At 43.9% G+C, this 25,746-nt stretch overlaps 1 protein-coding gene across 2 annotated transcripts in view; it reads right to left on the bottom strand.

Moving 5' to 3' along the window:
* Nucleotides 1–25,064, bottom strand: part of pdgfrb (platelet-derived growth factor receptor, beta polypeptide) — a 28,825-nt gene extending 3,761 nt beyond the window's left edge. The window contains exons 1-21 of one of the 2 annotated variants that reach the window (XM_061079086.1): nucleotides 24,814–25,064; nucleotides 13,626–13,693; nucleotides 12,959–13,276; nucleotides 12,140–12,397; nucleotides 11,086–11,216; nucleotides 10,471–10,636; nucleotides 9,350–9,530; nucleotides 8,183–8,298; nucleotides 7,900–8,023; nucleotides 7,511–7,722; nucleotides 7,037–7,134; nucleotides 6,773–6,905; nucleotides 4,828–4,932; nucleotides 4,411–4,521; nucleotides 3,565–3,721; nucleotides 3,163–3,329; nucleotides 2,368–2,480; nucleotides 2,069–2,191; nucleotides 1,647–1,758; nucleotides 488–587; nucleotides 285–390 (exon numbers count right to left, since the gene is read on the bottom strand). In XM_061079086.1, the coding sequence (XP_060935069.1) occupies nucleotides 285–390; nucleotides 488–587; nucleotides 1,647–1,758; nucleotides 2,069–2,191; nucleotides 2,368–2,480; nucleotides 3,163–3,329; nucleotides 3,565–3,721; nucleotides 4,411–4,521; nucleotides 4,828–4,932; nucleotides 6,773–6,905; nucleotides 7,037–7,134; nucleotides 7,511–7,722; nucleotides 7,900–8,023; nucleotides 8,183–8,298; nucleotides 9,350–9,530; nucleotides 10,471–10,636; nucleotides 11,086–11,216; nucleotides 12,140–12,397; nucleotides 12,959–13,276; nucleotides 13,626–13,668 (2,874 nt within the window). In that variant the 5' untranslated portion in view covers nucleotides 13,669–13,693; nucleotides 24,814–25,064. Of the gene's footprint in view, nucleotides 1–284; nucleotides 391–487; nucleotides 588–1,646; nucleotides 1,759–2,068; nucleotides 2,192–2,367; nucleotides 2,481–3,162; nucleotides 3,330–3,564; nucleotides 3,722–4,410; nucleotides 4,522–4,827; nucleotides 4,933–6,772; nucleotides 6,906–7,036; nucleotides 7,135–7,510; nucleotides 7,723–7,899; nucleotides 8,024–8,182; nucleotides 8,299–9,349; nucleotides 9,531–10,470; nucleotides 10,637–11,085; nucleotides 11,217–12,139; nucleotides 12,398–12,958; nucleotides 13,277–13,625; nucleotides 13,694–13,798; nucleotides 14,085–24,813 lie in introns of those variants that run through there. The other variant, XM_061079087.1, reaches the window with a different exon arrangement.
* Between the last annotated feature and the right edge of the window lie 682 nt (nucleotides 25,065–25,746).

Here is a 25,746-nt window from a genome sequence, read left to right as displayed (position 1 = left end):
TCTGAAGTGAAACGAGTACTATGGCATTGTAAATTTGTTTTAAATATTTAAAAGTCATAACTGATTTTCCAGTTTATTTCTTATACAAAAATTTCCTGGTTAATAGGCCTGTAGGGGACAGACAGGCTGACAGTGAGGAGGTGAATAAAATACTAAATAAAGAAAATGCACCAAAGCATTAAGTGACATTTAACAATCTGTAATATTACAAATCCAAATTCACAGTTCAGCATCAATAAGGCAGCTCAGAAGGCCTGTAAGGTCACTGTGTATAAATAAAGTACCTTTTTATAGCCGTCTGCCAGCATATTCCCCATACTGTGCACCAGAAAGGAGAAGTCAGGCCTCGTCTCAAACTTCTCATCCCAGCACTTCCTCATAATATCATAGCTGCAACACAAACAGAATAGAGTGTGTTTATTTCTTATTTTTATATACGTTCAGAAGACTTGATGGAGATGCAACAATAAGCGACAGTGAAACTCACACTTCATCAGAGGCGTGGGCGGGTTTGGTCATTCGGTAGCCTCTCTTCAGAGCGCTGTAGAATAACTCATTCATGGGCAGATCAGGGTAGGGGGTTCCTCCTGCAGACAGAAGTTCAAATTAATTCAGCCGCTAGAAATCTCAAGTCTTGCACTGGCTAGAATTCTAAATGGAAATCTAAGACAACTGTGATGATGAAACCAATAATATTTATAAGTCATGCACGTAGGACAAACTTCCGATATAAGTAAATATAACTTTGTCCCAAGAGCAAAAAACCCAGATTGATTATCTGAATCACATCTGTTGTGGACTGAGAGTATTCGTTCTGACCCCGATCCAAATGAGGAATGGATCTGAACAGTCCACTGAAGGTCAGAGTGAAGCAGCGAAGCACAGAGAACTTTTGGTTATCACTCACAGAAGCTGGATTGTCAGTTTGTTTTCCCTTCACTTGGGCTCTCACTGCATATACTATAAATTGCCCCCTTTGTTTTGATGCTAGTTTCAAAATATCGTGGGAAGAAAAAGAAAAAAAGCTCACAATGCTGTGCGAAAGAAAATTAGTTCATGAACTTGACTGTGCCTAATGAGATTCAGACCCCTTATGAGTCTTCAAGCTGAAGCACATACCAACAACCTGGTGTCAAATTTGCTGTCGACTTGTGCTGCTCTCATTTTAGACACTTAAGTGTGACCCATATACTGTGAGAGTTTGAAGGATTTACTGACATCTAGTGGAGAGTTATCATATTACAACCAACTGAAACCTGTTTGACAGTGTGTGAGTGTGTGTGCGTGTGTGTGCGTGTGTGTGTGTGTGTGTGTGTGTGTGTGTGTGTGTGTGTGTGTGTGTGTGTGTGTGTGTTCTTGTACAGCTATCTTTGTCAGGAGCCTACAACCTACGGAGTGAAGACATTTTGAGAAAGTGAGGACATTTTGGCAGGTCCTCACTTTCTGAGCCCTCCTTTAATGGAGTGTTTCGGGGTTAAGACTTGGCTTGAGGGTTAGGCATTTAGTTTGGATGGTTAGGGTTAGAGTAAGGGGCTAGGGAATGCAATATGCCAATGCGTGTGTGTGTGTTAGATAGAGAGAGGGATAGAGAAAGTGTTTGAGAAGAGTGAGAAAACGTTTGTGTGTGTGTGTGTGTTTGAACTAACCCAGTGTGAAGATCTCCCAAAGAAGAATGCCATACGACCACACATCGCTCAGGGTTGTATACAAATTATGGAAAATACTTTCAGGTGCCATCCACTTCAGGGGCAGGAAGGTCTGAATGGAAACAAAAACAAAACAAAAAACATTCCATGACAAATGAAAATCTATTTTGAAACTATAGACAGTCAACGAGTCCAGTTCACAGATGTTTGATCCTCCACGCGTGTGTGTGTGTGTGTATGTATGTGTCTTTATACTGTGTATTGTTCTGTGTAGCAAGGTGCCTTAGATTCACCACATAGAGGCCGGCCGAGTATTAGCTTTCATTTGTAATAGTTATAGTTAAGGTTAGTAATTGATCATGTCAATGTCAATGAGGGTTAGTGGAACGAATGTGCATGTGTGTGTACATGCAGCTACTTACGCTGCCTTTAGAGATGTAGTTGGAGTCATGCATGATGTCTCTGGCCAGGCCGAAGTCACAGATCTTCACCAGTTTGCCCTCACAGATCAAGACGTTCCTGGCGGCGAGGTCTCGATGGACACACTGTGGTGGAACAAAATAAATAATGACATTGTTGTTTTTGCACTGTTTGTACACACGTGTAGTGTGGTAACAATCCACGCTTCCAAATTTCAGAACAACAGTAAATTACTTCTCAAACTGTCTTTTTGTTGATTAGTCACCGGCTTAACTCTGAAACTTGAATTTCAATAACTTACATTCTTGGAGGCGAGGAACTCCATTCCCTTGGCCACTTGGTAGCTGAAGCTCAAAAGATCGTCGAAGGTGAGGATGGAAGAGTCACTGATGGCCAGGTCCAATCTGCTGTCATCTGAACTCGATAACAAGAAGAGACAACAAACACAACAGGAAGAGAGGGAGATTAGAATCTCATGGACTGAGTGAGAGCTTAACGGGCTCAAATGGAGCTGTTGCTGTTATTATGTTTGTACGTAATCTGATTAAGAGAACTGTATCCATTCATACATGCGGCTAAAAAAAAAACAATTCATGAATTTCACTTTTATAAGTTTACAAATTAACTCTTTATTCATTGTCAATTTGTTTTCCAATCTGAGCCAGATTCAACGTCTTCTACATGCCAGGGGGCAACAAAAAGCATGTTTGGCGCATGCTCTCTAGGGCCACATAGTGGACACAGCAATTTATTCACAATGGGCAGTGTTCCTTGCGGTAGCAACAGCTGCATCAACCAGCGTCCCGCCTGTTTCTCCGACATTCAACGCTGCTTGCAGCTTTAATCTGGTCAATACTATATCAACTCTACTGATCTAAAACTAAAGCTTTTCACATGCAACATACAGCCAATTTTCTTTCTTTTAAGTTCCTCTTGCTGTGAGTGGCAGACAGATGGTGACTGTTGGCCTCATATCAACAAACTATTCCTGTGATAATTGGCCTAAATTCTTTACACTTGTTTTAATCAGTAATCAGATCATCATCAATACTTATGAGGGTAACATGAACTGAGACACATGTGGCTCGAGGCAAACCTTGTTCCTGGTAAGTGTCTTGCTGGTAGGGAGACTCATATTGGGAAGGCTGGATGTCTGCGTACTTGATGGAATCTATCTGCTCCTGCATGGGCATGTAGAACGAGGGCTCATCTTTACTCATGTCCATGTAGCCTCCATCGCTCTCACTTCCGAAGGACACATAGCTGGATGGATACGGATAAAATGCAATAGTTGAACTAAATCCACATTTATTCATGGTCGCACATCATATTAAAACTTTACTGTATATAATAAGGTTGACTGTGTTTAACTCTTAGTGTGAGACAACCCAGATATATCATTCAGGAATCCCTCAACTTCCCCCCCCCCTTTAAATCTCACAGAACGCCCCTTTGTGTGAATCTGAATGGGGATTTTTGTACAACTCGTTCTTCTCACCCTTTCCTCTGGCTAAGTGGTGTGCTTCCTCCCGAGATGAGGCAGCCCTCATCTTGGTTCTTTTCAGCGTAGTCCTGCAAGAACGTGTGCTTGTTCCTGTGAAGGTAGTCCACCAGGTCGCCATAGCGACAGTACTCCGTCACCAGGTACAGAGGCCCTGGTTGGTGGAGGAGGAACAATTCATGTTTGGGAATTTCACAAAAAAACACTAACAAGTCACCTCGACACACAACACAAGTTTTCATTAAAAATCACATTCAATGTTTATTTACATACTTATTTTAGTCTTTAAAATAAAGGGTTAATTAAATTACAATAGTTTTTCATTACATGGTCAAGATAAATCGATTAAGAAATTATTTATTTAATTGTTGTTCCCATTAAGACAATGGTTTGTTAGCAGCATTTCAACCATATGCTCACATCTGTATTGTTCCCAACAACCTGTGAAGTAACAAATTGTAACGGACATGTTGTCTCCTGATTTGATTATTTCAGCCGTTTTACATTGATATTTTAGATAGAATGTTAAACTTTGGAAGTCGTTTTCCATTGAAGAAACAGGACTGTGATTAAAGAAAAATCTGAAAATTAATTGATTACATCTGAACACAAAAAGTTGAATCCTGTCCAAGTGAAAGAGTATGTTTTTCTTATCTTAAATGAAAAAACCTTTTCTTCTTTCTGGACAATAAAAAACCTGCTACAAGTCGAGTTAAATAGTTAATTCAAGTATCCATGTAATTAGTTACCTGAGATGTGTATATACTGTAAGTTGCTAAATGTATAGCACATACGATGACCTAATTATCCTGTGTTATTACTTTGGGTCACTGTGATGCTCACCATTTTTAGTGCAAGCTCCTAGCAGGTTCACAATGTTGAGGTGAGGTCCCAGGTGACTCATGATCTTCAGCTCGGACATCAGGGCCTGGGTCTCACTCCTCCTGGCTGTGGCTGGATGAACAGAGAGAGAAACGTGTGTGAGTAGAGCAGCGTGAGGCGGGTGTGAGAACAGGAGAACTAAATATGCTGAGACCAGGACACACTGCGTCGCTGCCAAACTGCTGAATGACCCTTTGGCTGAGAGGGTGGCAGCCACACTAAAGCTCTGCGTGGCGCTGCTCTCCGAACTCGAAGGAGCACACCACCCTGGTCACAGTGTTTGACGGCCATGCAGGAGGACTCCGCTGTGGTCTCTGCACGGTCCACCCAAACACACACATGGCTCACTACTGTGTTTTTGCATTGCGTGCCTCTTACACTTCAACATTTTCACTGCCACCTTTGTGCTGGACTGGGAATGAGCCAGCCCGTACGCAGTTGCCTCGACCACCCGGCCAAAGGCTCCGGATCCAAGAGTGCGACCTGAAACACAAAGAGAGGACCCAGGAGGACCGAGTGTGAACAGAGCACATCAGAGCTGAAAAAGAACAACATTCTCCTCATGACGGTTGTTACTGTAAATATGTTTCTAATAAAGTGAGATTAGAAACTGTAGCTTATTAAAGGTGGTACAGATGATGAGTTGAGTAGACGTCTGACTCAGTTGGCTTGGGAAGCTGTTTGTTGGGAGCAGCTGACAAACAACAATACGGCAATAGAGGGGTAAAGTTTAAAAGGAGCTTTAAGAATGAAGAGGGACTAAGGCCAAGACAAAAAGCTTAACACGGAACGTAGTTTATTATTCTAACCTCGACTCAGCACTGAAGTCTCCTGCTGAGAGGAGCAGGATAATCTGTCTGCGCTGATCTGAACAAGCAGACTACTCAATAGAAGTCTGGTTTTAATTTTTTTTATTTGCAGTGGACAAAAAAGAAAAGCTGTTAAATTTGTAAAACAGGATGAGTGACTCGTAAGTCATCAATCAACAAAAGGAACATTGGAAATCAATGACATGAGCTCATATCGGCTGATATTATTATCATATTCTATATCTTCCTTTTTGATATGGGTTTCAAATCCCACATCATTGCTCATTTCTTTAATTATTTCTCACAGTTGGTCAGATAGTCTAAAATATAAAATATATGCAACAGAGGACATAACGGGCCTTTTTTCAGGGTTCTGTCATTTAGTTAGAATGAACAGCATTTTCATCAGTACTATTACCATCATCTTGCCACTGCACCTTATCTACCTATTTATCTTGTGTTTCTGTTTTTATTCTTTTTACCTCAATATTTTGTATTTTATTCTATTGTATTGTATTTTATTGTATTCAAATATACCGGCTGCTATGACGACTCATCCCTTCGGGGATGAATAAAGTAATCTATCTATCTATCTATCTATCTATCTATCTATCTATGAACAGTCTACAGCCTGCAACTTAAGTAGCCTTACATCAGAGTAAGACTAACGTTCATCAACTGATTAACTAAGTGACTGTTTTAAGTTGGATTGGGGCAGTAGAGTGGGACGACTCTACTGCTTGTTTTTATTGAGGTTTATTGGGACATAACCTTACTGCTGACCATTCGAATGAAGGCAGGTTAAAAGCAGTTTTGTTTTGGCTTCACTTTCAGTCTATGCTTCATGCACATCACGCACATTTAGGCTTTTTACACGAGACTTTAGACTTTAGATGACCAATGTAGAAACTAATGTCATATTTTTACACTTTTTACAATGTCAGCATTGTATTAAAGGGTCATGTTATCGTTTTTAAAATTTTCTGTCTAGCCTGACACTTGGCGCTCGGCCGACTGTTGGGACGCCGGCTCAAACAGGAGTGAGGTTGACAGACACCTCTCAGACTCAGAGGCTGTGACTCTTATTGCCTACAGCTTCACACTGTGAGAGAAGAGACTGTGCTTAACACAGTGATACAAAAGTGTCTGTCTGTGGTGTCAAACATTTGGGAGATACACAGATTAAAAAACTAAAATAGCCCTCTCTCTGTTTTCCTCTGAATTTTCTGGTTAAAAATGGAGTGATGCTTCAGTTGATTTAACATTAGAGTCTATGGGTCAGTTGCATGCTCGTCTTGTTGCTCCAGGGCTCACCACCACAAGTCCTAATACTAAAGTTATCACACTCTTTCCCCACAGTTTGAAGTATAAAATGTGAGAAGTAACAGCTACGAGAGCCGCAGTATAATTTTAATCATAGCTATAAATGTCTATGAATCTGATTTAGGAATTCAAAGTATTAACACTGATTTTACAGGTTCTTTAATCTGGTGCCCGACTGCCTGAAGACTCACCCAGCACCAGGTTGTCTCGTGACATTTCCCAGGCCAGGTCGTAGGGCAGGTGGATGGGGTCCACGTAGATGTACTCATGACCGTCCTGGCTCACAGACTCTATCACCTTCCACCTGATCTCGTAACGAGGTTTCTGAGGAGCACCGAGGAGGAAAAACATGACACACCAAAACCAAAGGACTCCTTTGCACATTTTCATTCACCATCACTCCGGTTTACAAGTTACTTTTTGAGAGGAACCCGAGGCGAGTTTGTCCATCTTACCTTCCTCCACACGGCGATGAGGATGATGAAGGCCGTGATGACGATGACCAGCAGGGCGAGAACACCAGCCAACACTGTCACCTGGGAGAACAGCGGCGCTACAGGAGAGAGGACACTCAGCATCAGACAGGATGAGACAGAAATCAAATAAAACGACACTTTTTGTTGATTTTCTAAAGAAAACTGATTTTCAAAGCTTAAATACATGTTGTTTTGATTGAGTTTGTTCAGTTCAACCTATATTTAACATGAATCTTTATTCGGGTTTTTTAACAGGAGTTCACTGCTGCCACATATAAACAGTGAAGAAAGTAATCATATAATAATAATAAAATAACGCCTTAAACATATTTGACATAGAATTAAAAAGAGAGATACACAAAACATTTTTTAAACAACATGCATTATAACATGGACATTCTCTTTCATCTTGCAACATGAAAACCACTGAGACATTATTCCTATGACACTTACTGCCGGACACCAGTTTGATGTCCCTCCTGTCCACGAGGCCTGCTTGGTTGCTGGTCTCACAGCGGACAGTGACCTGCTGGGGCTTGTGGAAGGTCACCTGGCTGCGAACCTGACTGGTTTTCCGAGTCTCGCTGTAGCCCACGTTGGTTTGGATGCTCAGTTCCTCCGGCTTTGGCGTCAGCAGCTGCCAAACCGCTGTCTGGTTGCTACACCTGCAATCGAGCACAAGATCAGCGAGTGGATTCACTTAAGTGGCATAAGTGGCAGCAGCTCTGCGTGAAGTCAGAGAAGCACATGCACATGATTTGAAAGTAAAAGGCATTTGTGTGTATGGTCAGCCCCCTGGTGTTCACTGTGTGACAGTTAAGGGAAGACGGGTGGAGGCGTACTTGAGCATGCTGTCACAGCTGTACCACTCGATGGTCGGGGTGGGGACCCCCTCAGCTACACAGGTCACCAAGTGTCTCTTCCCTGGGAGGTGGAGGTCGGTCAGGTCTTTAATCTGAGAGGGAACTACACACAGGGGGTGCAGGACTCATTAATCACTGCTGACGTGAGTAAAAACATGTTCACGAATTCTGCTACAATTTGTCTGAATTTAATGACCAACAATGGTATTGAGAATAACCAGAAATGTATAAAAACACCTTTATGCTGTGATAAACCACTCACCTCGAACCTCCAGGTCAAAGGTCACTTCCTTTGTGTCATCTCCGTTGGTGACGAGGACGGTGTAGAGTCCCTTCTGCTCCGTCCTCACCCTCACCAAGGTGAGAGTAGTGATGTACCTAAGACAGAAGGACAACATGTGAAGACATTAAAAATGAAATATCTGACCATTGACTTCTCTTTTGCTTCAGTGTGTATGAGCTGCCTTATATTTCTCTGAAGAGTTTTGACTCGATCTACTTCATGGAGATTCTCCACAGATCGGTTATGTTGCGCAACATGAATCATGCTGTTTTTCAGATATGGAAATGCTTTCACCTAATTTCTACATCCAGAAATTATCATCAGGGAATATTGAAGAAAATTGAGAAATTCTTGATAAGCTCCTCCTAACTGCTCGTAAAAGCTTTTTTTTGCACAGATTACAGATATAATATTGAATAAATATGTAAATACATGAATAGATATAAATATACACACACAATGCATGAATGTATAATAGATTATATAAATAAATCATGAATATGATTTGGTGAGAAATAATATAATTTCGTATTCCTATATTTTACTTTTTTATGTATTTCCTACACCTATTATTCTTATTTTTGTAATTCTACATGTATTGTCTCACTTAAATCCATATTTCTACATTTATTTTTGACACATTATGTCATTTTTGTCTTACATCCTCCAAAAAGAATATGTTTACAGGAAATTAAGGAAATTGAACTGAAAATATAGTCAACTGGATGGACGTTTTTCTTTATAATATAGTTATTAACTATTTACAATTATCATCTCTTTATTTATTATTTATTTAGTCTTTTTGAGTGTTTTTTGGCAAAACTGTGACAAACATGGTCCTGAAACTACCACATTGTTGTTTTCCTGTGAGACATTAGTGAGTTGTGACAGGTATGTTGTGTTTAGGGTTCCTGTGTAATGAGTGACAGAGTCCTGCCCTCCAGAGAGGATAGTGTTTCCCTCTGCAGAGGCCTTATCTGGTGATGACTGACAGGAGCTGGATGCCTCTGGAGGCCATCACCCTCACAGAGCAACAGTGCTAATTGTTAAAATGCATCAAGGCCAATGAGGTGTTTAATGGCATTATGGTATTCAAGGCATTTTTAAGGTCAAAGGTCAGCTGAGGAGTCTGGTTGGAGGTCTGACCTGATCTCCCGCTCTGCTCTGGTTGTGATGGTTTTGTCTCCGTTGATGGTGGCACCGTCTTTGCTCCAGCGGACCTGGGGGGGAGGGTAGGCCTCAATCTCAACTCTCAGCTCCACGTTCTCCTGCAACTTGGCTGAAATGTTCTGTTGCTCGGCAGCCTTCACGTCCACGAAGCCTCGCTCTGAAAACACGTTTAACATCAAGAACATAATGTCAAACGAAATCATTTTACGGACAAAAAAGAACAAAATACACATGAATGTTGCAAATGTTGTTATCTTGTTGATGTGCTCTGATGATGTGCATTTATTGCACTTCCTTTTTTTGTTGTCATATTTTGGTAGTTTTTCCTCGCCCTGGTCAAGGCTTAAGGGCAGAGGTTGTCGCATCTTGTTTAGCCCAACTTTTTTTTTTTTCTTCATTGGACAGTGGGCTAAAGACAGTGTACTGGCCCTGTTTGTAAGCTTCTGTCTTTTCTACTGGGACGTCCAGGCCACAGTACTACACTGTCCCAGTCTCCATGATGCATGGCGGTTCACGTTATTCATAAACATCTCACACCTCGTTGCGGACAGAATAAGCATTCACAGACCCAAACACATTCAGAGGACGTCAGGAGACAGAAATGAAGAAAAGCTCAGCATGAGGAGCGATGCTTCCCCCCCCCCCCCCTCCTCTTAGTCTGCTGCTTGTAAGACGACTGGGCTGCTTAGATGCTGACTTACTGTATATTAATGTTGGAAGTCAGAGCTCGGTTGCACGATCGAGTCTTGTGAACTTGGAGTTTATTTCCAAAAGTCTAAATACAGAGTTGCTGCACCCTCGTGGTTTTTCAAGGTATCACTCAGGGCATCCACACCATGTCGAAGGTTTATTTCACACTTTGAACAGAAATAAATAGAGGTGATCTTTACTTCCTCTAAAAGGAGCAACTCCCTCACCTTGACTTCGGTCGAGATAATAAGCAGTGTCCTCTCTGTGAGCGAAACCCAATAATAATCTGTGCAGCATCGGTTTGTTTGAGTTGTGTGTGTGAGTTTGTGTGTGTGTGTGTGTGTGTGTGTGTGTGTGTGTGTGTGTGTGTGTGTGTGTGTGTGTGTGTGTGTGTGTGTGTCTCTAACCGAGCACAGTGATGTTGACGCTGGCAGAGTCCCTCTGGTCTTGCATGCCCTCGTGGACATGGCACACGTACTTTCCGCTGTGTGCCACCGTGGCTCGAGAGAAGATGAGGCAGGAGCGCATGTTGGTGGACGACAGGACGTCTGTGAGCGGCTCCACCTCAATCAGCTTGAAGAGATTAAAAGAACATGAATCTGTTGGTCTGCCGTTTTATTATCAGGTAGAATGGGATTTAAATTTATGTGATCTAACATCTGCAAGGTGCAGCTTTGAGAAAAAAAAAATTCTACAGGAAATGTATTATCCCCTGGATACGAGTGTTGGGATATATTGTCTGATCTGTAGCAAAGGTCACATGACACTTTAACCCATGAAACAGGGCGATGCTGCCTCCATAACAGTTTTTATAACTATCCAGTAGATCATCTTCAATAATACACCATAGCAGAATTTTCAGAACCAATACCATGTGCTTTGAGTACAATTTCACAGGGGGATAAAAAATCGAGGTGTGTCTCTACATCTTGATGCAATTTGGCTCAGCCATGACGCTTGGAGAGTTATCACGAAGGAGAAGCTGAACAAAAGCGCTCGTTCTGCTCCACACTCCTACTCACATGTCTGTTGGGGATCTCCCAGGAGAAAAACACCAGCTCCACTCCGTGCACCGTGCAGTTGACTGTCAGCGGTTCGCCTTGTTTCAGGACCGTCTTTGACGTATTGATGTAGGCGTTGATGGCCTCGGGGACTGGGACGGGAAGAGAGAGAGTGTGGGGGAGAGGAGGAAGAGGATTAATTAAAACAATATGTGGGAAACTTCAGTTCTAATGAGCCACTAATCTGGTCAAAGACAAACCCTGAATTAATGTTTAGCTCCTAATATGTGTCAAAAGTTGATTGCTGGCTCTTGTGTTTGCATCTCAGATAAAAAAGAAAAACTATTTTACAACTCAACATTATTTACTCTGGAGATTATGTTTTCATCTGGATTTCTGTTTGTTTGTGTGTTAGCTAGCAGCCATTAGCAAGATCACCATGATACTTGGTGGAAGGATGGTGTGTGGGTCAGGGAAGAACCGCTCATTACCTCCGCCGAGGAGGTTATGTTTTCATCTGCGTTTGTTTATAAGTTAGTAGGATTACTGAAAAACTACTCAACCAACTTCCTTGAAATTGGAGCATGACCCGAGGAAGAGCCCATAACCTTTGGGTGTGGCTCCAGATTGGGGGCTTGGGACCGTGAATTCTTGTTTTTTAACTTTCTTCAACATTGCAAGTTAGAGAATAATCCTTGGATTTAGATGATAAGAAATCAGGGCTTCTCAGGGGACTGATATTTATGAGTGTGAGGGGATTTTGGGGCCTTGACGGAATTATTTGCCCACAGGGCGGCATTGTAGTTTTCTTCAGATTTCTTCAAACAGCTTTTGAAGCAATTTTCTAAGTTTTCTATCAAAGCATCTCCTCAGCATTAACAAACATTTTATATGATCCTTTAAGGCGCTTTGAAAAGACAGACTCGTTATTAACTTTCATAGTTTGGGTGTATGCTGCGACTGAATTAAAGGGCCAAGACTCTGTGTGCATGTGTTTGTGGGTTCCGGCACACATGGAGGGGGTTGAGTCAATAATCACCACTTTTATTTTGGGAAGAGGAACCTGAACACCTACCAGCGATGCTGAAGACGTAGAAGGCCTGAGACTCCATCACGTCCCCGTTCAGCTCTCCTCGACACACGTAGGTCCTGTCCTCCAGCGGCGCCTTGTACCCCTCGCTGGGGACATAATGTCCTCTGATGGGCATGTCAGTGTCCCTCTCGTACAGGGTGACATTGATGTTTGGGTTGGTGACCACGCAGGGGATGCTGCTTTCCTCACTGGTCTTAGTTACCATACCATGGGATCTCTCTATGAACCACACATCAGGGTCTATGGACAGAAGCATGAATTTCATTACTTACACGATTGATGAGTCGTACTTCCATATATAGCAAATAATCTTTATAGGATCTAATCGGTTATACTTTGTGAACAAATCTGCATTTTTCAAAAACACAGCAAAACCCTTATAATATGAGTTGATTGATCTGTGACTTTTACAAAGAGAAAGAAGTGAAATGTTTTCTATTCTTTCTCTGATTTCAATCATTTTTCTTTAAAAAGATTCAATTTTCTGAATTCTTCTTGGAGCGCACTGTCCCTGCTCACATTTGAAAATATTTTCACATATCTGCAAATTGTGCAAAAATAATGCACATCAACAGCATAAATCAGTTTTCAGCGGTATTTAAAAATGTGTTCTTAGTTTGTTGAATGTTTCTTATTTTCCAATGTGAACTCACTTAACCTGCAGAGAATTATACTTTGAATCTAGGACATCATTTTTATGACCTTTTTTTATGAGGGATATATTGTAACTTTCCTCGATGAAACAAAATTTGATGTCAGACATCTTGTACAAACTGTGTTGCTGCGTAAATCAGATCTCACCTGGGACAAACACGACAACCTCCGTAGTTTCTCCAGTGTGTTGATCAACGCACAGGTACACCCCTGTGTGCTTCCAGCTCACGTTCTCCAGGGTCAAAACGCTAGATGTGGCGCCGCTTTGCACGATCTGATAGCTTTGGCCTGCATTTTGACCTTGCTCCACTTGGAAATACGGCACATCGTCCCTCTTGAACTCCCAGGTCGTCTCCCTGAAGCCGGAGCAGGTGAGGGTGAGGGAGGAGCCCTCGGCCAGGACCAGCTCTTTGTCGTTAGGTGTTATCTCCAGGCAATGCAGCTGCGCGCAGAGGCACAGGAGAGCTGGAGTTGATACAAAACAACAAGGAAGAAAGGGTCAGGATGGAGGTCAAAGAGACGGCAGCATGAGGTCAAAGGTTATATAAACAACACAAGGCGGATCCTGCTCTATCTCTTAACGATGAAAGATATGGGCCGTCTGGAGCCGTAAGTGGGAGGATAATGACCCCTCGTCAGTGACAGATGTATTTAAAACAGCAGAGGTCGGTTTGAATACATCAGTCATCACAGTCACAAGCTAGAAAATCTATCAAAATACAAACAAGTTTCCAATCTTGACATTATAGTTGGCTTCACATGCTTCTCTCCCTGTGGTCCTGTTTAAAATTTCTCATAAAAAGTTAGTTCTCACTTGTAACTGTCAGATGGAGAATGGACGCCGTCGCCCTCGTCATGTTGGATGTCTTCAGACAGTTTGTTCTGGAAAAAAGCAGATGAGAAAAAAAGTCCTCAAACCAGGTCACAGATTATTTGGTCCACATACAAAAATTCAATAAAACTCTGTCAAAAGGACGAAGTGTTCACCCCGGTTAACACACAACTCCATCTCAAGAGGCCTGACGTAGTAAGGAATCGGTTCCCGTCTTCATGACATCAAGCAGGATGGGTTGAGTTTAGAAGAGTTCAGGAGATAAATCACATTCTGTTGTCGGAAAAATCTGCTTCCAATCAGAGGAAATGACACGAAACTCTTCTCAGCCCATGAGAGGAAACAAACACATAGCATCCAGTTTGCTGTCAGGCTGCCGTCTTTAATGGTTTCTGGCCGGCACACATGAGTCTGAGGTCCAGATGCAGCTCACTCTGAAGGTATTTGATGCCTCGCTGCACCGGGACAGAGCGACAATGTCTGGCTCTTTTTGTTCCCGGTTCACCAGCATTCTGACCAATAACAAGCGGGTCACTGTGTGCAGCTTTTGCAACACGCTCTCTGGCAACAATGCTGCGTCCAAGCTATTCAAGAGCCGTGCTGAGCCATTAATTGGTTTTCTGTGTAAACAAGAAGTGAAAATGAGGGCATTCACCCAAGCCGCTGACACAGGAGTGTACTGAGATTGGAAAGGTTGCTAGGGTTTTTTATTACTAATAAGATATCATGTTGTACGCCAAAAGAGAGATATCAAAATCCCAGAATGAAGTCAGCAGCTCTTCAGGTCAGAGGTGCCTGATACTTGCCATCCTCACATCAACCAGCATTACCCAAGACCTTCAAATGCTCTGATAGTAATTTCACTGCACAAGGGGGGAAAAAACTGCGGAGGGTAGGGGTGGTTTGTTGTTATGTTTGGAACAGGGGTTAGGGCCTGCAGTGCACAGGCGTCTGGAAACAGTTAAGGATGGATCACAGGCCTGCACACAAGAGGGTGGGAAAGAGAGAGAGGGCGGAAGAGGGAGCCTTGGGAAGAGCGAGGGTGGAGGAGGAAGAGGACGAGGGGAGGGGAGGCGGTGGAAAAATTGTGAAATGCATCTTGTGAAATCTCGCCCCCATTTAGGCGGTAATGTAATTTTACGATCTCTATTTTAAGAACTTACAAAGTGCGTTTTGCAATTCAACACAGATTGTAAAGCTGATCTGAGACTACGAGGAGTTTTCTCAGTTTATTTATTCTGAACATGTCTGGCAGCATCACCTTCGTATCCATAACAGTGGACCAAGTTGGCTGAATTTTCCCCTTATTGATTTCTTTCCAAGTTTAAAATAGGAGAAAAAAAGTTGTGATCAGTTTGACAGTGGTGATGAGATACAAGACCCATAACCCAAAGCCAGTGACTCAAACCAGAAACATGTTGCTCCCTAAATTAACTGGTTTTGGCACTTCCGCTCCCAAAAGCTCTTGAGTTGCTCCAAAAACATGACTGGTCCATTTCCTCCTCTGCAGCCTCCTGGTTCTAATAAAAAGGGGTTAGTGAGCAACAAACAGAAAGAGGGAGAGAGAGATAGAGAGAGAGAGAGAGAGAGAGACAGAGAGAGAGAGAGAGAGAGAGAGAGAGAGAGAGAGAGAGGTTTTCTCTTGATGCTGCGAGCCAGTACAATGCTAAAACGCACACTGTACACAGAGACGTGCGCTGTGTTGCATCCCAGCCCCCACCTATCCTCCTCAAACTCTGGAGACACACACACACACACACACACACACACACACACACACACACACACACACACACACACACACACACACACACACACACACACACACACACACACACACACACAGACAGCCCTCTCCCTCTCTTCCCCCCTTTGTCACTGCTGCCTGTGTACAGTTCATGTTCCCACAGTATTCCTCTGAAAGTTTCCCAGGATCGCTGATACCCCCGGGACCCTGCTGGTGATGACGGTGGAGAGCGGAGGGGTCACCTCCTCCCAGGGGGGGGGCCCCATGCAGCAGGCAGCGATGAGGGACCGTCCTCTGCGGAAGCCATGCATCAGTGCTTCTAAAAGTAGTGGTCAACCTTGGTGTGAACGATGATGACTTTGAGCGACAACAGCCAATCGCAGTGGCGCCGAGGGCATGTGTCACTTGGCCGTGTGAGAAGAAACAAATGTTATTGCGGCCGTGTTCTCATGTGATATTTGCTGAAACAAGCCAGACTGCTGCTGTGTTAGCGCTACTACAGGATGTCAAATTACATCTGAAATCTAAAACCCCCAAAAAAAAGAGAGCTCAATCTTTGCTGAACAGGAATCTAGGTGTGTTCAAGTATCCGTTTGGGGTCTTTGAAAGGAACGGAAAGATAATGTTTGGCTACTGCAACACGATGCGGTTCTGTGTTGACCAGTGGGTAGCGGGGGTTTCGGAGGAGGAATCTGACCCTCGAAATGGGATGTGCTGACTGGGATCACAGAGCTTCAAACAGAGTTTAATCCAAGATTGAAGACTATGAAAGATGTGTGAGGCGGTGTGCTAAGTAGTTTCAAACTGTATTGGAAACATGGCTGTTTTCCTGCTCTATCCTGGTGAGGACGAGAAGAGAACAAAAAAAACGGTGTGAGACATTCAAAGGAGTCAGGGCACTATTACATCTGCCAAGAAGGTTTGGCAGCATTTCAGTGACGCTGGTTCCCACTTAATAAAAACACTTAGCAGCAGGTTGACCCCCTCAAACCCAAAGCTGCACTGTGTTTGAACCAAAGAGATGATTGAGCAGCCCTTGTTTGAGACAAATTACAGTAAGAAACCTCCACAATATCCACAAATCAAGTCCCGTCGAGTCAAGTGGTTCTCGGTCGGAGGAGGGCCACTTGTGCAAAATCAGCAAAACATTTTTCTAACCCAGATGTTTATTGTTGTCTTTTTAATCTTCGAAACTAGATACTTCAGTCTCACAATGATCACGGAGGTCTGAGAAAAACAAACAACGTTTATGCTGGTGGTGGTACAGCAATCACCGTGAGGGCTAAACTGTTATCGTGCCGTACCGAGTTTTCCCACAAATGCTGGGAATTTGGTGGCTGATTGACCCTTCCCGGTTTTCCATAAACAAGCGAGCTACATTCAAAGTGTCGCCGACTAATGAGGAAGAATGCTAAAATCGACCTCAGCAGGGCGCACACAGCCCACGCGAAGCCTCAGGATACAGCTCCAGTGTGTAAACCCTGGTCCCTCCGCACCCTGTAATCCCACTTGTGGGATTATCTATGTATACTATATGTGCATGTTTTATTTAAACATCTGGCAGTGATGAAGCAGTCCTCAATGAGGTGGGAAACCACGTTTGCAGCCAACTGTTTGCTTTAGTGTGTCCCGAGGGGGGGAGGTTACATTATGGGGGAAAAGAGGAGTAATCTATAACAAAAGGGAGAAAGATGTCCAAACATGCAGCTGGAGAGTTCTGACTTCCTGTATGAGGAACTTTTTTCTGGAATTGTGTGGGTGTAAGCCGGTGATGCATCAGTGACACAGCAGACCACCACTACCACCAAACAAATCAACACAGAGACAACAAGAGATGCCACAATGAGTAGAGGATTACACAGCATATCATGAAACTCCTTCCCAGAAGAAGACAGCTTTAGAGTAGAAGAGCACTCGGAAGAAAAAGGAAAAAACAAAGGAAGGAAGGCTCTGGATATACAGACAGACAGACAGACAGACAGACAGACAGACAGACAGACAGACAGACAGACAGACAGACAGACAGACAGACAGACAGACAGACAGACAGACAGACAGACAGACAGACAGACAGACAGACAGACAGACAGACAGACAGACAGACAGACAGACAGACAGATCGATAGATCGATGTACTTTATTGAATAAAGTTTGGGCTCTTACAGCAGCATTATCTCACAAGGTTGAAGAAAGCTTCCACACCAAAATGTAATGGATTCTACCTTGGGCAATCGGTCAAGTACTTTTTGCCTAATCCTTCAAACTAAAGGCCAATTTATGCCTCTACGTCTTTTCTAAAACGGATAGATAAGACCGCCCTATCCGTCATGGAACGCCCTCTCCGAGCGCCTCGGAGAGCTTTTCGGGCACCTCTGATTTTTCTAACTGTCCGTGTTTGTTTCGGAGACCCAACGGACAGCCCTTGGCTGTGATTGGTCCGCGAACGACATCATTTCCGTATGACGCCATTTCCGTATTTCACATTTCTGGACCTCAAACTTCCTGCTTCCTTCCTTTTGTCACAACAACCCAAACACAACTATGATTCTACGATTAATGTGACGTGTGTGTTAAGCCAGCGGAGTTGTCCGGCTGACGGTGGCTCGTTAGAGCACTGACGGCATGTGTGCACGGTCACATACGGTTATAACGAGCTTACATAACGTTGCTAGCGTGCTAGGCTAGCGTGCTAGGCTAGCGGGGCCACCATGCTAACTGTGGTGGTAACGGTGCAAAAACCCGCCGTCACGACTTTAATTCCACTTCTATCATGACACTGTTTCTATAATACCGTCAGGTTAGAAGCAAACACTGGGTAGTAGTTAGTGTCGGGAGTCCCTGCTGACTGTGTGTGGAAGCTGGGGTGAGCTAGCTGGGGGGAAGCTAGCTAGGTCCGTGTAGCCTCAATCAGATTCAAGCTGTGGAATCAGCAACACAGTTCGGAAACAAGACCGGGGAACCGCTGCGCTAAGAAACGATAACATCAGCATTTTGACCCGCTGGGTGTCACTTTATTTAGTTCTGTAAGTTGCCATGGTTCAGTGTGTGGGAGGCCAGCCGACAGAGGTAAACAAACACACGTGGACTTCTTCTTCCCAGAAATGGGGTAGGCTTCTCTGAGCTCGTCTTCCGTTGTGCCACCTATGGGTTTGGCGGTGAATTGTTTTCAAACGTACAGTCGTCGGAGAAGCAAAAATCAAAAAGACTCTCTGCTATCCGTGCGTCCCTCTCCGCGAAACGGATACGTAGAAGAATACTGGAGCCTTAACACAGGTGAAAACGTAACCTCCTTGGTAGCGGTTACTACAGGAGAACTCAGTAGAGCCCATCCCTCTGTTATGGCCCAACAGTCCCCTTACATTCATCAAGCTGCACCTCATTTCACACACTCATAGATATCAGTTCCCTTAATACCCAATCTCGCAATGTAAAAGAAAATAAAAATAAATTCTGGATCTGGATCCACACCAAGATTTTATTGGCTCTTTCCTGACACATCACATTCTAAGACCAGGTTTAATGGAAATCTGTTTTTTTGTTGTGTAATCTTGCATAAAAAAAAACCAACAAAGTGCTAAGAAAAAGAAAAACCAGACCAATCAGACCAGTGACAAAGCATGACAAACCGTGGACACACCACAAGAATAGTGCACAGAGCAGCAGACGGAGGGGAAGAACAGCGACGTGAGCGTGCAGACACACAGGGCACAGTTTATGGGAAACACCACATGAAAGCACCGAGTGGGACAGCAGAGGGAGCACACACACACACACTCACTCTCCAGTGGACAGGAAGCTGTGCAAAACAAACATCTCCAATAAGCAACCACTTCTTTCTAATGCAAACAATCATCAGCTCCTATAGGACAATATATATATGACGTCATTGACACTTTATTAAGACACATTTAAAATCATAAGACTAAAATATCTTCATGGCACACACAGGTCATGCTTGTCTTTATGTTTTATTTCTTCAAGAGGATGTCAGGTTTTCTCGACAGACCTCCGAGCAGCAGGGCCCTGGCGAGCTCTGTGGGAAAAAAAGGACCTGGTGTGACTCTGTTAAAACAAACCTCCATTTTTATCGCCCCTCTTGGACAGGCCAGCCAACATGCCCCCCCACCCCCCCCTCCCCTGAGGAGAACCTTCTGGTCCCTCGGCAGCAGACCCACAATGCAGTGCTCCCACCTCAGAGAGCTCTCATCCGTCATCCAACGTGACGAAAAACCGACTGATCTGCAGGTTTATGGGTAAAAGGCAACTTCAGCTGGGACGGCACACATGTCACCAACATGCTGTCAGAATCTGGGAGATGCTGTAAGCAGGAAATGCCTCTGGAGCCTGTGTTTGTGTCGCAGTCATCCATCTTTCTTTTTGTAAAAGATAACAATTTTCCCATTAAAGAACCCTGAAGCACATATTTGTATTTTTAAATATGTGTGTGTGTGCGCCTCATATATCTAAAGCTACAGATACATCAACTATTTTTGCCCACTCTGAGGCAGCCGGAAGAAACAAGTTCTAAACACAACTTTTGAAACTGATATGTTCCAATATTCACTCTCTTTTAGCTCCGTCTTCAGTCTCCACCAACTTCAGATATTTTAACCATTTGGACCTTTATACGTAATGTAAACTGAGCTTCTCAAAATAAAAGGAAAAGCTTCCTGTAGCAGCTGAAACTGATGGGAGTCGTAAGAGTGAACCAAAAAGGTTATGGATCAGAAAACCAAAGCGCTGGAGCTGAAAGACACAAAAGGGTTAATTTATGGAGAATAAAATATAAATATATAAAAACCCCTATGTTACATATCTTGTTGACTTCCATTTTGCCTTTTAATTGGGTCATATTGGCTTTATCCGTGGCATTGTCCTTGGTCACTTGTAATGTATTACAATTATTCATTGTCATTCGCTGCATTTTGTGAATAAAACTTGAACACATCACCTCATCTGTGAAAATGAATTGCACCAGCTAGTTTTTCATCAACAACTTCCATGATCCCATGCTTCTTTGCCACACTATCTATGTATTTGGTTTTTGTTTGGATTATGGGGATTAAGTGCCCAAAAGTTACATATATCATACATTTAATTCAATATTACCGGCTGTCAATTGATCCTTTATTAACATAGAATATTTCTCCACTCCAGAAGTTTTTTTTTTTGGACAGGCTGAGGCTGGAGCAAGGTCTTCATATGTTAACCTGACATCTGACTAACAGAAAGATTTTCAAGACTTTTGGCTCTTACACTGACGCACAACTGGATCTCGCAGTTGCACAGCTGCACTGCAGGACTTTGAAAAGTTCTGTCTCAGCAAAAAACAGCTTGTTTCCTGTAATTTCAGAGCTTGAAGCTGCACTGAAGCCATCTCAAGTTTGTGTTATCAGATTCCGGAGCATTAAAAAATTCTCCTCTGTCATTCCTCTTCATAAATCTCAGTCCATTGGTCACTCCCCAGCAAACCAGAGTGACTGGGCTCCTGCTGAGGTAACACGTGTTTGGAAACCTGTGGATTTTGGTTTGAACTGTTTCAAACAGCGCTGTAAATGCTGTTTGTAGTGGCAGTGGAGTGCCGTAAGGGGCTTCAGGGTAAAACTGACGGTTGTAGAATGACATCCTTAGATGTGGCTAGTGTTTGATATCAGTTTAACAATCTAATTTTCTCCTCATTTGGGAACGTAAATCAAAGAAAAAAAGAATTAAAACACCGAAAATTAAAGAAGCGGTTGTAACTGAAGTGAAGTGTCCCCTGTTTTCTTGAGCAGTAAATCCTGGAGTTGTTTGTTGACCACTTAAGGCTATAATTATGTGTGTGCTTTGTCCCAGTCGCAGCCAATGCAAACAGTTTCTGCTCTGTGGGAATACATAAATATCAGAGATATTTTACTGGCATATGCATCCGCCCACGTTTTCTTCTAAGACCTCGCCCACCCATGCGTAGGGTCCCGCACCCCAACTCTTTCTCCTGTCCCACTAACACTGGAGGGTAATAGACCCCCAACCTGCCTCGTGAGAAATGGAGGACGCCTACACACACTTCCAGTCCCCCTGCTCTTTACACACCCCCAACAAGACAGATCCAGAAACAGCTGAATACAATTAGGACTGTTTCCTTAAACACAGGAATAAAAGCCGGGGGAATGAGAGAAGCACAAATCTGGGTGATAATTCATTCTATCTGTGCAGAGGAAAGCTAACGTTAACATTTGCAACAAGCTCTTTGTAGTGTTGCTTCCTATGCATGGCTATCGACAGTAGTTCAATCTTAAACATCATTGAACCTCAAAACGAAAGCAGCTCGTAGCTTCAAGACAAACCGAGAGAAATCCAAATTCTCCCTCAGCTTTCAATTGTGTGGAATATTCTTATCTTGGTAAAGCCCCCTGTCCTCCTGCCTCGCTGCGCTGTATCACTAATTCCAGCGTGTTTTAGTTGGAGCGAGGACAGAAAGCTCTGAAGAGAAAGTGAGTTGCTTTAACAGGATCTGATGGAGACCAAAACTTCCTGCTAACAAAAAAAAAAATCTGTAGTCTTCCTTATGTGGTCAAATCAGAGAGGCGATCATAATACCTAAGCTACACAGGAGTAGAGGACCCTTTTCAGGAGTAAAGGCTTAAATACCACAACAAATAACTGTGTGGTAAGAAAACTGTGTAGTGATGTAGGACGCAACAAATAACAGATACCTTTTAAGGACCTCTACAGAGGAAACATCAGAAAAAAGTATTTTTTTATACTATTAGTGAGATATTTGGTTTTATTTTGGTTTTCATTTTGGTCCAAGTCCCATCTGCTATAGTGGAGGAGGCGGGGTTTATGACCTGTACTGCAGACCGCCACTAGGAGGCGAACGAGTTGCTTTGGCTTCACTTTTGAGGAGCAGTCATGACTACCATCTTTACACACAGTCTATGGAGCAGATGTGTAAACTGACATAAACAACGTAAACATGGTTTGTTAGCTCCAACCTTTGTATCACATGTTTGGACAACATATCTTTTACGTGTGTGAAATTGACACCACTCTTTGCATTTTCACGCTGATTTTCTTCCCGTAAGGTTTCGGTATGACAGCTCGTAAAAAAAAGAAACAGTTCCTCCAGGAGTGGACCTGCAGGAGTGGCCGTGCTCTCCGGCTGAAGATGAGATGCAGCTGCCTGTCAGCTCTGTGTGAGTGGGTGGGAGGGAGGGAAAGAAGAGGGGAGGTGGGGTGAGGGGGGGAGGCCAGATGGACCGGGCAGCCGTACAGGATGCTGTATCACAGCACCACTTAGTGCTCTTCATTATTAAAGCTATATGACTTAAGTTCAGTGTCTCACTACATCTCTAAAGAAGCAGAGGCTGATGGTCCCACAAAGAAACAACGACTCAGTTCACAAGTATGAATGAGGAGTCGTGAATCAGACATCGAGAGACCACCAGTAAATGAGTCAGAGATGGCTGTCGTTAAATATAAAAATATGCGCCCTCTTTAAGAAATTTAAGGATAACCATGTGGCATGATGACTTAGAGCTCAGAGGAATTTAAACCATACTCATCAACCGGATATGAACAACGTCACAGTGGTTGTGTTTCAAAACTGGCTGCTGAGCTCAAACTGTTACACATCGGAGCACATGGGAGCCGGATCAGACTCCTGGCATGTTTTCTGCATGGTCATAATGCGAAGCACATTTTCTCAGAGCGACTGGCATGCAGGGAGCCCGGGGAACCAGGAAACAGCTGAGTGCGGAGGATTAAGGTCTGGGCCAGGGGAATGGAGCCGAATGGGCTGCAGTGCGCCGGGGCCCGGGGAGCAGAGCTCTGCTGGAGTACATACCAGCAGGCTGACGCACACGCAGGAAAATCCCCACCGCTCAGGAGACAGATGAATCTTCACAAGTCTGTTCACTAAAGATCCATCAGAATAAATATTGCATTTAAAAGTTGTTTCTGTGAAAAGTGTTTTGCAGCAGGCATCCCTCTGAAGGTAGAGTTATGGTATGAATGCAGTACAGGCTAATACCATTGATGGCAAAAGTATGATATGCATGCAGTTTTCCCAGCAGCTCATCTGAAACAACAGCACTGGACAATGCCTGGACCAGAAATATCCACCGAGCCAGAGATGATCAAAGACTTCAGGAGTGTTGACACGCAGTTATGATCACAACTGATGCTACATCAGATTCTCACGTTTTAGAAATGTGTAAACAGAAAGGCCTAGCGCAGTTACCCAGACTAAACACAACTAACAACTTCACCACACCGCAGCCGCACGCAGCCGGGAAGTGGCGAAGCTTTCAGGTGCAGAACACATGTCGGATTAGAGCGCGGAGACATGCGTGCCACATGTGTCTCGTCCGTGAAATAGCTCACATTGCCATTATGTAGCTCAGTCCAGGTACTAAAACCTTCTCATGTGATGAATGCGAGGAGATGATTCAACAGATTGTGTTTACGGCTCTGCGCTCCTCAGACCAGGCCGGGTCACTGGTTCATGCCAGATCTGTGACAAAGGCATGAAGCTATGAAATCCGCACGGTGTGTTATCACTAAGAGGGCATCCATCCAGAGTTAAAGAGGATGCTGGTGACAGTGACTGATGTTGGGTCTGACTTCGCTGCACCATCATGGCGGTCCAGAGAGATTCTCCATGTAGGGGGGCCGGACAGAGGAGGGAAGAGACCGATGGCTTTGGTGTTGAGGACCGTCAGTTCACTCAGGGTGACTGAGGAGGGCTGTATAAACAAGCCCTTTAGCAGCGAAGCACAAAGTGGAGCACATACAAACAGCTTGTGCTATAAAGCCCAGTGTGTGTGTGTGTGTGTGTGTGTGTGTGTGTGTGTGTGTGTGTGTGTGTGTGTGTGTGTGTGTGTGTGTGTGTGTGTGTGTGTGTGTGTGTGTGTGTGTGTGTCTGTGTGTGGGACCCTGGGACACCTTGTCAAACGCATTCTCTCAGCGAGAAGATAAACATTGTTAGAGTTTCACTATGCTAAGTGTGAAAAGGTGTCTATGTACAGAGATGCAAGCCGTCACCCGGCTCGTGTTTGAACAGGTTGCTCTGCACTCTTTCACATTGTAATTCCTGTTGTGTACACATTCAAGTATGCGGGTGACAAATACCACCAACACAGGCACATTAACAATAACCAGCAACAACCTCACACAACCAAACAGACTTCAGCGACAGACTTTGGAGCTTGTTTTCAGGTATTGAATCTGATTGATTTCCCAGAGGCTCTATATGACGCAGCAGTGTGAAAGATGGAAGGATGAGGGGCATCCTCTCTGAGACAGACAGCCATGAAATTCCCTCTGTCACAGTGGGTTTCCCGTGCAGGCTGAGTGAATTCTCCACATACATTTTGTACAGCACATCATCACAGCAGCTGCCCAGACCTTTGACAGTGATGAAGAATTAAGACCTCTTACCTTCAGAGTGACCCAGGGACGCACAGACCAGTCTCTGTCCGAGGAGGTTTGCCAGGCCAGCAGTCGGTCTCCTCCTTCTGAAACCGGAGGAGAGATCTCCAGCTGGTCGTCTCTACAGGGGCGGCTGCCTCAGATGTACAGATCCCTTCAGATGTTCAGAGTCTGAGGTTAATCTCTGCCGTCCTGTCCCGGCAGTCCGCTGAAGGAGGTACCACTCTGGGTCCGGCTGTTTGTTTTAGTCAAATCACAGCACGGTGGGGGTCTCCTCTCTCTCTCTCTCCCTCTCTCTCTCCACTCTCACACTTTTACAAAGCCTGCCCACTGCTCCCAAACATGAAAATGTGTTCCCATTGGAGACGTGCACGCTCCGTCCCTGACAGATTCACACCGAGGGGAGTGTCAGCGGTGCGGCCCGGCTGGAGCAGAGAGAGAGAGGGAGAGGAGAGGAGGGAGGGAACAGTGGAGGGGAGTTGGAAGACATAATAGAGGGAAGTTTGAAACGGAGTGAGCTGAGAAAGAGGAGAAAAGCAGAGGGAGAAAACCTCCAACTAGAGATGGGGTCCTGCTTGTTGTTCTTTAGGTAGCAGCTCAAAGGTCCCGGGCTGGAGTGATTTGTTTATGAATGGAGTGGCGAGCCACTGGAGGTGAACTGAGACAGTCTCTATTGGCAACAGGCAATCTGGACCGCATCTAACCCCTCCATGAAACAACAAACACAATGGAAAGGAGGAGAAAGAGTGAGAGAGGTCCTGGCAAAAAAAAAGAAAAAGAAAAGAAAAGCTTTTGGCAGAGCTTGTGGTGGCCTGCTTTGAAAACAAAACATGAAAGCTTCTCAGGAAAATCGCTTCACTTATATAATCGCTCTGCAACAATCAAGTGGAAAACAGTTTAGTTTTATACTTTTAGTTTTTAGTTGAGTTTTCTCATGTGGTG

This window comes from Limanda limanda, chromosome 10 (assembly GCF_963576545.1).
Source record: "Limanda limanda chromosome 10, fLimLim1.1, whole genome shotgun sequence".
Taxonomy (NCBI): Eukaryota; Metazoa; Chordata; class Actinopteri; order Pleuronectiformes; family Pleuronectidae; genus Limanda; species Limanda limanda.
Note: the sequence above shows the minus strand (reverse complement) of the source record. Positions and strands in the feature narration are given on the sequence as shown.